The 13,100-nt window shown below is 48.6% G+C and overlaps 1 protein-coding gene and 1 pseudogene across 1 annotated transcript; both read left to right on the top strand.

Annotated features, from left to right (window-relative positions):
• Window positions 1–3,850: 3,850 nt before the first annotated feature.
• Window positions 3,851–7,803, top strand: LOC123161123 (protein FAR1-RELATED SEQUENCE 9-like; annotated as a pseudogene).
• A 1,440-nt stretch (window positions 7,804–9,243) lies between these two features.
• On the top strand, window positions 9,244–11,937 carry LOC123177120 (protein phosphatase 2C 51). Its single transcript, XM_044591049.1, has 3 exons — window positions 9,244–10,184; window positions 10,760–10,865; window positions 11,216–11,937. The coding sequence occupies exons 1-3, from the start codon at window positions 9,501–9,503 to the stop codon at window positions 11,557–11,559; spliced, it is 1,134 nt and encodes a 377-aa protein (XP_044446984.1). The 5' UTR covers window positions 9,244–9,500; the 3' UTR covers window positions 11,560–11,937.
• The last annotated feature ends 1,163 nt before the right edge of the window (window positions 11,938–13,100 follow it).

The following is a 13,100-nucleotide window of genomic DNA, read 5'->3' as shown; positions in this document are numbered from 1 at the left end:
GTTGTTGCACTTGCACCACGTTCGGTGGACCAGTCGACACACACACCAATCGCGGCAAGCCACCAGCAACACACACAGCCCGGTCCCCGGTCGAAACGTCAGAGCCGGGCCGCGCGCCGGGGAGGACCGGAGGACGGACACGCGGTCGCCGGTGTTTCGACGCGAGCGGCTCACAGTCAGAACATGTGCGAAACGATGCAGTCACGTCCTCCGTCGCCGGTAGAGTAAAAGATGTGCAACGTCGTGTTGCGAGCGGATGAGCCTCTCGATCGCTCCGCCGTGACCGGGGCAGGTCGGCCCCGGCTTGGAGTTCAGAGCCGGGACACGCGGTGGCACGCGTCTCGCCGGCGCGGGTGCGTACAGCGGACCAGTCGTGGCCACCGCAGACCACCTAGTCCTAGGAGCGAGCGAAGAGATGGAGACGGGGATGGGCCGGAGCTACGGGGTTTTGAGGTAATAGCAACCAGGTATCCTAACTTGCACACAATGTGATGATTTGGTCCCAAAGTTGCAAAACTTGACTCCATCATACCCCAACTTGCATCTCATGTGATGATTTAGTCACAGGCCAATCACAGCTCGCCAATTGGCTGGACCGGTCAGCGCACGCAGTTTTGCACAAAACCCCCTGTTGTTTCCCTGAATCAACCCGCAGTATAGCACACTTGAATTAAATCTGTGCTCGACGAAATTCCGCTGAGAAGTTGGCGCTTGCGCGCGCAGTTCCCGCTCATGTCCAAGAGCCGCAAGATCAGCCGTATGCTTGCCAAGCAGGACGAGCAGCGTCCAGCGGGCCAGCGGCGGCGTCGGCGTGGGAGTTCTGAAGGCAATGTCGAAGAGCATGCTGCGGCGGAAACAGAGATTGAGGAAGCAGAGGAGGAGGACGGGGACGAGGAGCAGCAGCATGTTAGGATGCATGACGGCAAGTCGTACCGCATCACCTTCTCGGACTTTCCCGGCGGGCCGGGCACCTTCGAGGCGGCGGCCAAGTTCTGCTACGGCGTCCGCGTCGAGCTCACGCCCTGGAACGTCGCCCCGCTGCGGTGCGCGGCCGAGTACCTGGAGATGACGGAGGAGCACTCCGAGGACAACCTGGCCGCGCGCGCCGAGGCCTACCTCTCGCAGTCCGTGCTCCGCCACCCCGGCGAGGCCACCATGGCGCTCTCGTTACCTGGCATTTATGGAGTCAACTTCGATGCAACCACCTAAAAGGCTTTGAGTATTCTCACACGAGTCCAATTCCTTGTAAACATTGGCCATGTCCACATTACAGTTCTTGTTGATGAAAATGTCATCACCTCCTAAGCTTTCTGCTCTTGCAGTCTCATCCTCCTGTGAAGTTCGTCGGTCCTGAAACTTGTATTTCAGCGATAACAGCCTTGTGTCACTGAGGTCATACTGTGACTTTCTTTTTCTTAATTGGACTGTCAATGGGGTAAATTTTCTTCACGCTGTTGGAGCTGGAACTAAACAATAGCATTATAGTATGAGATATTACAAACCTAAATTTTATTTGCACATAACAGAGCATTAACCGATCAAATAGCCAACACAAAATATTCTCTATCTGTGAGAAGCAAGAGTATCTATCAGCACTTACAAGTAAAACAAGTGTGATTCATCACTCCCACTCTCCCATTTTGGTCGGTACTTTATTTAAGAGTTCTAAAAATATTCCTACCAAGCAAAACTGGAAACCAGTTTTACAGAACCAATATGAAACTCACAATGTGAGGTGGAGGCCCAGACTTAAATGCACTAGTTTTCCTACTTGACAAATGATTTTCTCATTTCGTTCAGCCACCACACTAGCTTTTCAGTCTCTTTTAATGATCCAATTTCCGAACATGTCCAATAATTCTGATCAAGGTAAGGCCGCATCCGGCATTGCGGTGTATTATTATGATATTCCAGCTTTTCAACCAGTTTTGGGCTATTTACCTTTTGGCTAAATAAGTTTTATGCATGTTTGAGATATGGAAAAACTGAATGGCAGGCATCGGAACTACACCTTGCCAATTTCACATGCATACAACTCCATATCTAGTATATGGCTGTGTGCATCCTATGATGCAGAGACCGGGCAATCCCCTTTTCGAAAAGAAAAAAATAAATCCATATATCTATCGAATACAATTTCAGGTTGCTACATGCGCCAGGTTCATGTACCTCAACATCTCTACATATTTACATGAATTTCTATCCAACATCTTATACCGCAAGATATTTTGGTTAACCTCTCAATGTTGTAATATGTCATCTAGACCATGAACGATTAATCCCAGTTACCAAATTGACTTTCTCCGGTGTAACCTTGTGTATGACCAACCTAGTATAGGCCTATTTACATGCACGCAGCACCTTAGAAATAAAGTTGGAGGTGCTATCTGCTACGAAATGTCAACTGCCATCTCTTTCCAGTGAAGCGAGATGAAAGAGACAGAGAAAGTAGTGTAACTAACATCCAGAAAGGGAAAACCTTATCAGCTGGCCATTCAATAGGGAATGCTAACCGCTTGCTTTCAGTGTACGCCGGCTTAACTCCAACCTATTTGTGTTGCAGTATTATCCACCGTAACACAAATTCTGCCTAACCTTGCGCAGCTACCCCACATCAGCCTCCGAAGCTTTCGGTCCTCTGGTTGGTGGAAGCCGCCGCCGCAGCCGCCTCGTACCCTGCCATCCCACGACCTCCTCCGCCGTGATCCATTTGAGGCAGAGGACAGGGGTGTGGTAGTATCTTCTCAAGTGGCGGTGTGGTTTTAGAAAAGGAAACGGCAGGAGGTTTCGTGCAAAACTGCGTGCGCTGACTGGTCCAGCCAATTGGCGAGCTATGATTGGCCTGGGACTAAATCATCACATGAGATGCAACAAGTTGGGATATGGTGGAGTTAAGTTTTGCAACTTTAAGACTAAATCATCACATTGTGTGCAAGTTAGGGTACCTGGAGTGCTATTAGCTCTCGGTTTTTGATAGGGACATGCCTCCGCGATCACGGCGCAGCGCTCCACGTCGACGTTCGTAGCGCACGCCGCGCAGAGGCAGAGCAGAGCAGTCAGTCAGTGACCCATGAAGTGGCCGGACGCAGAGCCAGCCCGCGCCCCGAGGCGGCTCTTCCACTCGGACAGCGCCGACTACTGGTGCCGCGCCACGCGCCCCCCTCCGCCCGCCGGCTCCCATGCCCCGGTGGCCAGCCCGCCCCGGCGCTCTGCGCGCACTCTGGTGTGTCACACGGAGATCTTTTCTCGGCCATGGACATGGACATGGGCATGGAAGGGGGTCACCACCGGCACCTACGCGTGGCATTCTCTATTCATCTCTCTCTCTCTTTTCCATGGACCAGATGGTTGCGGCGTCGCCCCGGTTACCTTTGAGCGCGAATAAAATCACGCACGCTCGCACGCGCCGCCGTGTCACATCTGTCTCACCATAGCTTGAAAAATATTACACGGACAACTTGTAGAGTTTCGCCACAATCTCTCTCTCTCTGGCTATGGAGTAGTACTACGTGCTTCCTTGCAGTTGCACGTAAGGTTTGTGCGCCCGGGAGCAGTCAAATCGCACGGCACCGCAGGCCATGCCCCACCCGTCCCCTCGCCCCCTCCACGTAACCCCCCTGCCCCACGCCCCCCGGGCCCCACGCCTACCGAACGGTCCAAACAACCCTTTCAACCCGCCCTGCACCCTCCCCACTAAGGACGCGGCTTGCCTGCGGCCGCTGCGTGCGACCATCCGTGCGGCGTGTCCATCGCACGGCCCTGGCTCCACGGATGCCCCGCTCCACGCACGCAACGATTGATCCTGATTTTAAGTTTAAAAAAAAAACAAAATACACATCGTAATACTGATTCCTTCTTCAATACCCGCCAAAAGAACCACAGAATACACAAAAAGGCGCCAAAATGCAAGATCTACATCTCATATGAGGCGGAAGTGACCTTACAGCCTTAAAGCGCACAATTATCAATAGCGGCTTAACCAGGAATCAGGAAACTCTTCTCTTCAATTGAGCAGCAAAGGAATCCGCGTCCCTGATGGCTTCTCAGAGTCTTGCATCCCTGATGACTTCTCCGAGGAGTGTTCCAGGGAACCAGGACACTGACGAACAATCTCATGCACCAAAAGTAAGAAATCTCATTCGGTTCTGACGATGAATCTGCGGCAAATTCTCTAATTTCTTTGTTTTGAACCATTGCGGGAGACTTCTCATCCAGCAGTGCACACAAATATGTTTGCCTAAAAGATCCACTTTCCATCAACTGTGACACGATCCAGAGTGTTGGCCGGGAAAAAGCAGTGTGCTGCACCCTTGTAGAACTTCTACAGGAATCTGTGACCGCATTCTGCAAAAGCCAAACAACAATGGAAAGTTAGTTTTTTTTTTAATTTAGAAAAACAAAGCAGTGTCATGTACAGTAGCCAATTTCAGACGTTCTTGTACCATCTCTGATTTCAGGTTTTGGAAAACATGCACTACAGTTTTTTCTATTCTTTTTACAATACATATAGTTCATGGACAAACATAAGAGATAGTTGAATATACTTGCACAAACCGTGTACAGATATGAAATATAAACAGAACAAGGATTCTAGAGTGCATCATGATTTCTTCTCTAAAACTTAAGACTCCTGATGTCTCAATGCACTCCATGTTTCTTAAGACAAATACGATTGCAAGAGATATAAATATGATTTATGATGCAGTTCATAAAAACTCATGATAGGCAAATATGATTGCTATATGTGTGTATTAACTAAATTGAATCCTAACTGATATAGGATCAAGAAACTACAGTAGATCACACCGATGAAAGGGTACCAAAGCATGGCATGAAATTTTTATCTGAAGAGGAAGCTTATTTATTTTATAACAAGTATGCTAAAACCATCGGTTTTAGCATCAGAAGAAGCAGTGGTCATAAAGTGATGAACTCTTCTACATTTCAGCAACGGACATTTACATGCTCTCGTCAAGGTATGGGTTATTTTCATTTTTAAAAATTATAATCATTTATTTATGCTCTAAGACAATTACAACAACTTATAGGCCATCGCCGGGAAGATAAAAGAGAGGAGACATTCACTTACAGTAGGCCTGAAACACGATGTGGTTGTGATGCCCGTATGAAGATTAGCCTTAGAGATGGATTTTATTATGTGTATGAATTCGAGGCGTCACATAACCACACTCTTGCTAATGGACTCATGGCCCAATACTTGAGATCCCAGAGAAAAGTGACAGAAGCACAGATAGCAAACGCAGAGGTTGCAAAGTCAGTTGGCATTTCAAATAAAGCAACAATCGATTTGATGGCTAAAGAAGCAGGTGGAAGTGAAAACCTTGGCTTTACACCTCAAGATATGAAAAATTGTTTGTACTCAAAGAGAACAATAAAAGCAAAGGTAGGTGACACAGGGGGGGTATTAGAATACATGGAGAAAAAGGTCTCAGAAGATGTCAACTTCTTCTATTCAATTCAAGTGGATGAGGATGAGTTGATAACTAATATTTTTTGGGCCGACTCCAAAATGGTTTCAGACTATGCAATGTTCGGCGATGTTATATGCTTTGACACCACATACAGAAAACTAGATGATGGACGTCCATTTGGTTTGATTGTCGGGGTGAATAATCATAAGAAAACTATTGTCTTTGGTGCTGCACTTCTGTATGATGAAACCGCTGCTAGTTTTGCTTGGCTTTTCAGAACTTTCCTAAAAGTTATGTCAGGAAAACATCCACGTACAATTCTCACCGATGAAGATGCAGCAATGGCGAAGGCAATTTGTGAAGTCTTTCCTCACTCTCACCATAGACTTTGTGTGTGGCATATGAATCAAAATGCTTGCAAGCACCTCGCCGGAGTTGTTGACGAATATAAGAAGTTTAATGTTGATTTTCAGCACTGTATATATGATATAGAAGAGGAGGATGAATTTGTAGGTGCATGGGATAAAATGATTGACAAGTATGGACTGCGTGACAATGAATGGCTGCAAAGGCTATTTGAGAAAAAGGAACACTGGGCACTAGTGTACGGTAAAAATACGTTCTCTGCCCACATGAGCACTACCCAAAGAAGTGAAAGCATGAACAATGAACTGAAGAGATACATTAGTATTAAATATGACATGCTTACTTTCTTTAAGCATTTTGAACGGCTAGTTTCGGATAAAAGATGTGAAGAGGTGAAGTATGACTTTAAAGCAACACAGACTACTCCCAAGTTGAAGGCTGAATCTAGCTATATGTTAAAACAAGCTGCAGCTACATATACTCCAGCAATATTCAAGATGGTTCAAGATCAAGTGCTTCGGACTCTGAACTATGACACAATGCTTTGTGATGAAAGTGACACAAAGGTGAAGATTTATGTAGTAAAATTTCATGGCACACAACGTGAACATGTTGTTAGATTCATTCCAAAAGAAGAAAAGGTTAGCTGCAGTTGCAAAAGGTTTGAGTTTGCTGGAATTCTTTGCTCTCATTGCTTAAAGGTACTTGATATTAACAATATCAAGCATATCCCTGGGGAATATATCTTGAAAAGATGGACAATTGATGCCAAAGTTCTAGATATAACAAGCAAATGCAACCCGCGTGATAACCTAAAAGCAAGAATGTCTAACCGCTACAAGGAACTATGCAGAATATTTGTGAAAATAGCTGCTCGTGCCGCTGAGTCTGAAGAATCATACTATAAGGCTGCTAAGTGTGCAGAGCAATTAGCACAAGATGTGGAGAAATGCTTGAAGATTAGAGCTGATCCAGATTTGGTTAGCGTCGATCCACATTTGGTTCATGTTGATCCGGATTTGGTTCGCGCTGATCCAGATTTGGTTAGTGCTAATCCAGATTTGGGTAACTCCAGTACTAAAGAAGGTACAAACTATACTAACAATAATTACCTACACTATTGTTGAACAACGACTGATATTTGGCATTATACTGGCAGGAACGAACATCGCCTCTAGTAGAATTTCAAAACACGGTGAGGGGCTTGCAAAACCAAAAGGTATGAAGGTCAAGGAGAAGACTGTGAAAGGATCAAAAAGACCCGTTGGTGGATTTGAGAAAGCAACTTCAAAGAAGAAAAAGAACACAAATGATACTGTGCATCTAGAGCCTCGTGGCCCCTCAACGGTATAATATTTAGTCACTCGATTCGTATAAAATATTTAATGTGTTGACCTTTCTCTATCATTTTCGATAGGGTCCTTTGAAGAAAGCAACTTTAAAGAAGAAAAAGAACACAAATGATATTATACAACTACAGCCTCATGACCCGCCGACGGTAATAATACAATGTTGCTTGTTTCTTATAAAACCTCAACTGTACTGACCTTTCTCTATCATTTTCTATAGGGTCCTAAGGAATTTTTCACAAATCAAATGGCTGCATATCAATTACACTATAATGCTATGCTAAGTGCTTCAATGCAACCATCAATTGGTAATGCCATCCCTATGCCACCACAGACCCAACAACTGTTGGCTGGATTCCAACCATACAATACAGCAATGGTAGAAGCAGTCCACACTTTCATTTTTCCTATTTTTTTAAACTTCAGTGCAACTGAACTTTGCTTTCTCTACAGGGCCATCCGACAAATAACATGTACACCTCGCTGCAGGGTACGTTGGGGCCTCTAACTCTGGTTTGATGACAGGAGAAAATCAAGACTTCCTCCATCAACCGAATCCAACATCTATCCTAAATGCTTCAATGCTGCAATCCAGTGGTCATACCATCCCAATGCCACCGCAGATCCAAGAACACGGCAATACTCCAGTGGTATAAGCAGTCCACACTTTCATTTCAAGTATAGTTTTAGAACTTCAATGAAACTAAACTTCTCTAATTTTTTGCACAGGGTCATCCAACAAATTACATGTATACATATTTACAACAGCAACATTCCACGCTGAATTCCTCACTGCAAGGGAGCATTGGGACCTCTGACTCTAGTTTGATGACAGGACAAAATCAATTCTTTCTCAATCAACCGAAGCCAACCTAATCTATTCTGTAAAAGGAATAGTTTTATCGCATGTGTGTTAGACTTCCAAGCTACAAGTGATTTTTATTTGAACTTGTATGAACCAGTTTTTTTTCTTTTTGAATGCTACTCCATCTCCCCAGTCAAATATAATCGTTCACAGAATTATCTATGCACAATGTCCACATGCATCATGCGCATCTGACCTGTCAGCTATCCTTCAGTTTACGTATGATGATAGGGATGGCAGGAATCAATTTTAATTCTATTGACAAAAGTGCAGACATAACCATCTATCCAAATGTCAAACCTAGAGGCATAGAGCAAGCAGAGAACAGATCAATTTGGATTTGCTCTCAGCTTTATCCCAATTCAATTTGCATTAGATGGGAGCAACACAAAAAGAAAACGAGATTTACCTGTGTCCTGTGTAGGTGATGTTGAGTACACGAACTGCAGCCCGGCGGCTTTCTTGAGGACGGAATTGACGACCCGAGCTGGAGACAAAGATTGCAGTCCCTCTCCCCCTCCAAGCATCCCCGTCCCCCTTCTTCCTCTCCAAGGGCATATCAAATCCATGGCGCTCTAGCTGCGGTCCTCGACGTCCTTCATCTCGCTCCCTCGACCCCTCCTCCAAGCTCCTCCACAAGGCCGAGGCGCCGCCCTCTTGTGTAGTCGCCCCGTGCTGGCTCACCAACCTCCGCGCCACTAGGTGGCGACGCTGGTCCGCCGTCCGCTCGACGTCGATTTAGGCGCCGATTCTGGCCAAGCTGCAGCACGGCTAGGTCCGGCAAGCGCACATGGGCCGCGGCCAGCCAAGCGACGCAGGTCCGGCCGACCCCGATGGGGGCTTCGGTGCCGGCCAAGCTGCTGCACGGTCAGGTCCGGCAAGCGCACGCGGGCGGCGACCAGCCGAGCGGGGACGGGATGAGATATGGTAGGTTGTAAGGCTTCAGCTCGAGCTCTGTTCAGACAGAAGGGGAAAGATGTGGATAGAAGTGTATTGAAGAAGGCATTCAGTATTACGATGTGTATTTTGTTTTTTTTTCACTTAAAATCAGGATCAATCGTTGCGTGCGTGGAGCGGGGCATCCGTGGAGCCAGGGCCGTGCGATGGACACGCCGCACGGATGGTCGCACGCAGCGGCCGCAGGCAAGCCGCGTCCCCCCACTAACGCCCGCGTCTCCGAAGCGACCGTGCCATGGCATTCGGGTGCATGGACCGGGCGCAGGGGCGCGCCCCCTCGGTCCCCGGTATCTGAAGCAGCGCATCCGGGGCTCCACGCCACGCGCCACCGACGATCTCCCCCGTCCACGTCCCGGTACCACCCGCGCGGCGCTGTCGCGCATCCGCCCGTCCGTTCCCCATCCACCGGCGTCTCCGAGCTTTCACCTCCCATCACCCCTCGCCGTATTAAAGCCGCCGAGCCCTCCTCCGTGGCCGCCTAGGCTACTCATCTCCGGTCCGGTCGGTCGAGCGAGCCAGGGGCATGCTGCTATGAGGCAGGCGGTGGGCGCCGGTGAGGAGGGGCTGTCGCGGAAGGTCGTCGTGGCGGCTGGGGACGCCGACGGGGCGACGGCCGCGCGCCGTCGCCGCCGGCACGGGAGGAAGGTGGCGTCGGGCGAGGTCGAGCCGGCGAGGAAGGCGACGGACGGGTCCGAGTCCGAGTCCTCCGCGGACGTGGGCCGCGGGATCTGGCTGCCGGCGTCCCTGTCGCACGGCGCGGTGTCCGTGATCGGCCGGCGCCGGGAGATGGAGGACGCCGTGGCCGTCGAGCGCACCTTCCTGGCCTCGCCGTCCTCGTGCGAGGGAGGCGACGAGGGCGGCGGCGGGGAGGAGGACTTCTTCGCGGTGTACGACGGGCACGGCGGGGCGCGGGTGGCGGAGGCGTGCCGGGAGCGGATGCACGTGGTGCTGGCCGAGGAGGTGGGGCGGCTGCGGTGCCGCCCCGGCGCGCGCGGCTGGAAGGAGGCCCTGGAGGCCAGCTTCGCGAGGGTGGACGGCGAGGTCGTGGCGGGCGCGGGCGCCGACGACGGCGAGGAGTCGCGCTCCCGCACCGTGGGGTCCACCGCCGTGGTGGCCGTGGTGGGGCGCCGCCGCATCGTGGTGGCCAACTGCGGCGACTCGCGCGCCGTGCTGTCCCGCGGTGGCGTGGCCGTGCCGCTCTCCACTGACCACAAGGTACACCACACGTCCACACGTACGGAATCTCTTTACTAGGACCCCCCTACCTCGGACGCAAACTAGTTTAGCTACCCAATGCAGAATAATATCGGTGGCCATGTGTCCCTCGTGTGTTCAAATGCTACACTCCACATGATCTTATCTGTCCTCGGATCTGGTATCATGGTGAAACACCATGAGAAATCGTGGTCGTTTAACTTCTGGATCGTGTCGTTCAGTGAAACTTGTGTCCAGAAATGAACTGCCTGCTGCACCTTGGGGGTGCAAACATTATTTTGTGACTGACTAGTGCTAAAGATGCAACTTTGTTGTTCTTTATTGTGCTAAAGATGCAACTTTATTCTTCTTGATAAAGAAAATGTTTTTGCACGCAACTGTGTGCTAAATGCAACAAAATTATACTATTTTCTTTTGCAGCAATGTACAGTGCCACTTTGGCTATGAGCTCTGAACCCAGCAAATTAACAAGCATCGCTCCAGTGATTTTTGTTTTGTTTGTGATCTAGCGTACTCCAATGTTCAACAAAAGATTTACCATCATGTTCTAATGAGAGTTTACTTTGCCATGGCAGCCAGATCGACCGGACGAGCTGCAGAGAGTGGAAGCGGCTGGCGGCAGGGTGATCAACTGGAACGGGTCCCGTGTCCTAGGGGTTCTATCCACCTCCAGATCCATAGGTACTTCCTCCATTTCCACTCCGATATACTTCCTCCATTGCTAAATATAAGTCTTTCTAGATATAAGTTTTTCTAGAGATTTTAACACGGACTACATATGAATATATATAGACGCAGTTTAGAGCGTAGATTCACTCATTTTGCTTGGTATGTAGTGCTTATTAGAATCTCTAGAAAGACTTAAATGCGTCTATATATATATTCATACGTAGTTCGTGTTAGAATCTCCGGAAAGACTTATATTTAGGAACGAAGGGAGAAGTATCATCTCAAGCGCTAGCAGCATTTATTGCCTCTGTTTTCATCTCTATCAAATGAGTGACATTGTGATCTGGATTCCTCGTTTGCAGGGGACTACTACCTGAAGCCGTACGTGAGCGCGGAGCCGGAGGTGATGGCGGTGGAGAGGACGGGCAAGGACGAGTTCCTGGTGCTGGCCAGCGACGGCCTGTGGGACGTGGTGTCCAACCAGGAGGCGTGCCGTGTGGCGCGGAGCTGCCTCACCGGCCGCGCCGCCGCCGCCTTCCCGGAGTCCGTGTCCGGGCGCAGCGCCGCCGACGCCGCCGCGCTGCTGGCCGAGCTCGCCATCACCCGCGGCAGCAAGGACAACATCAGCGTCGTCGTGGTCGAGCTGAAGCGGCTCAAGAGCAGGGTAGGGCGTCGTGCGGCCATCGGCAGCGAGGTGCAGATGTAGGAGTAATTTAGATTCCGTAGGCACGCGCGCGTGCACTAGCTAGTAAGTAGTCTGTACATTACGGCGACATTTATTCGGGCCGGGAAAAGATCTCCGGCCGGTCACCGTGGGGCTTCAACTCCGGGGATCGATGACGGTGAAGATGAGTGGGTGTGAAAGAAAATTGTCCAGTGTTTTTCGCTAGTTTTATTTATACAAAGCTGTAGTCGATGCTCAGGGAGCAGCAGGGATGTTCTCACGGTGAGAGGAGAGGAAGCGACTGGCCCCGGTTTTGAGTTCAAAAATTGAAAACTACTCGCAAGCTGTAGGCATGCACGTGCGCAGTAGGGGATCTCCGGCGACATTTATTCAGGACTGCGAGGCCGGGAAAAGATTTTCGGCCGTCGCCTACAGAATCGAGGATGACGGCGACGATAACAATTATAAGAACTTTTTTTTGGGGGGCAAAAGCTTTGTCACTTCTCATTGATTATTAATAAATGAGTTTAGACATGAACTGATGAACATAGCAACGCCCAAACCCCAAAGGCAGCGGAAACAGCAAAAGCCTAGGGCCTCATTCGTTTTGAAGGATTTTTTACAGGAAAAGCATAGGAACAAATATTCCAGAGGAAAATTTAATTTCCTATAATGCATCCGGTTTGCAGGAAAGCCGTGCGAATATTTCGTATGAATACTATCCATTTTCTATATTTTTTGAGGAATCTACACATCCACTCAAAGGTCATTTTATGCATAAGAACGAGGCAATGCAATTCTTTAAAATGACAAGTGTCATCATATCAACTTTCTGTATTATTTCTAAATCCTACGTTTTCATTTCCTCCAAATCGAACAAGGCCCTACTCTCGCAGGATAGTAATGTAACTCATGTGTTTGGCCTCGTCAGTGGACCAATCTCCGGCTTCTTCTTTAATCTTAGAAACAAGCATAGGCGGCACTGTAAAGTGATTCCAAAATACCCGCACTTTTTTTTATTCCAAATCTCCCACCAGACCAGCATGACTAAAGTTGTCATAACTTTACTCCGGCCAAAGGAGTCACAGAAAACAACCATTCAAAGAGAGAGTTGTAGTTTGCCCAAGTGTGAGTGGTCAAACTTGTGTCTTGTGAGATGTAGCCACATCCCGGATCGTAGATCCTATAACTAGCCTTGTTCTTTCAAATAACTGGCATCATGACAACCAAAGTAGTGCCTTCAAATTGTGCATGGTAAGCCAATGAAGTCGAGTAGTTGTCACTAGAAGTAGGCTTCCATTAGATAGAGCCTACATCTTCATTTAGGTTCACATGCTGAAGCATCGTCGAAAGGATGAGAATTCTTGCAATTGAGCCACGCTAATATCATCAAAGGTATTTATGTTGCTTATCCAAACATCCTCCGGGAGAGCCTTCTTAACATTACCATTGGTGGCCTTTGAGACAACGACAATGGTCAAGGCGATGTCCTTTGGCCTGCACCTCTCGAGCCATGGAATATGCCAGAATTTGCCAATTTGACCATCATCAAGGGTTACTGATGTCAACAGAGAGAAAAATGT

Source organism: Triticum aestivum, chromosome 1D (genome assembly GCF_018294505.1).
Source record: "Triticum aestivum cultivar Chinese Spring chromosome 1D, IWGSC CS RefSeq v2.1, whole genome shotgun sequence".
NCBI classification, from domain to species: Eukaryota; Viridiplantae; Streptophyta; class Magnoliopsida; order Poales; family Poaceae; genus Triticum; species Triticum aestivum.
The sequence above is the reverse complement of the archived record's forward strand: the minus strand, read 5'-3'. Positions and strand labels throughout refer to the sequence as shown.

Bases quoted from the DNA above. Each gene is read 5' to 3' on its own strand.
- LOC123177120 (XM_044591049.1), top strand. From the start codon at position 9,501: ATGAGGCAGGCGGTGGGCGCCGGTGAGGAGGGGCTGTCGCGGAAGGTC. The intron at 10,185-10,759 runs GTACACCACACG...TTGCCATGGCAG, and splicing joins CGCTCTCCACTGACCACAAG to CCAGATCGACCGGACGAGCT. The intron at 10,866-11,215 runs GTACTTCCTCCA...CCTCGTTTGCAG, and splicing joins ATCCACCTCCAGATCCATAG to GGGACTACTACCTGAAGCCG.